At 60.8% G+C, this 316-nt stretch overlaps 1 protein-coding gene across 1 annotated transcript in view; it reads left to right on the top strand.

Moving 5' to 3' along the window:
* Positions 1–4: 4 nt before the first annotated feature.
* Positions 5–316, top strand: part of LOC104500978 (HLA class II histocompatibility antigen, DR alpha chain-like) — a gene marked incomplete at its 5' end in the record, with an annotated part of 958 nt that continues 646 nt past the window's right edge. Inside the window, 1 exon segment of the mRNA XM_010144712.1 lies at positions 5–248. Within this exon segment, the coding sequence (XP_010143014.1) occupies positions 5–248 (244 nt within the window).

The following is a 316-nucleotide window of genomic DNA, read 5'->3' as shown; positions in this document are numbered from 1 at the left end:
GCTGATCCAGGCTCAGTTCTACCACCGGCTGGAGGAGCAGCATGAGGACGGTGGCGAGTTCATGTTCGACTTCGATGGCGACGAGATTTTCCACGTGGACCTGGATAAGAAAGAGACCGTCTGGCGCCTGCCCGAGTTCCGCACCTTTGCCTCCTTCAAGGCGCAGGGAGCCCTGCAGAACATGGCTGTGCTCAAGCAGAACCTGGACATCATCATGAAAAGGTCCAACCGCTCGCAGGGAACCATTGGTAACCCCCCCCTGGCCACGGCTCAGCCAGTGCCTGTGTCCCCCTCTCACCTTGCCAGGGCCACGGCC

Source organism: Buceros rhinoceros, unplaced genomic scaffold, assembly GCF_000710305.1.
Source record: "Buceros rhinoceros silvestris isolate BGI_N320 unplaced genomic scaffold, ASM71030v1 scaffold32131, whole genome shotgun sequence".
In the NCBI taxonomy this organism is placed as follows: domain Eukaryota; kingdom Metazoa; phylum Chordata; class Aves; order Bucerotiformes; family Bucerotidae; genus Buceros; species Buceros rhinoceros.
Note: the sequence above shows the minus strand (reverse complement) of the source record. Positions and strands in the feature narration are given on the sequence as shown.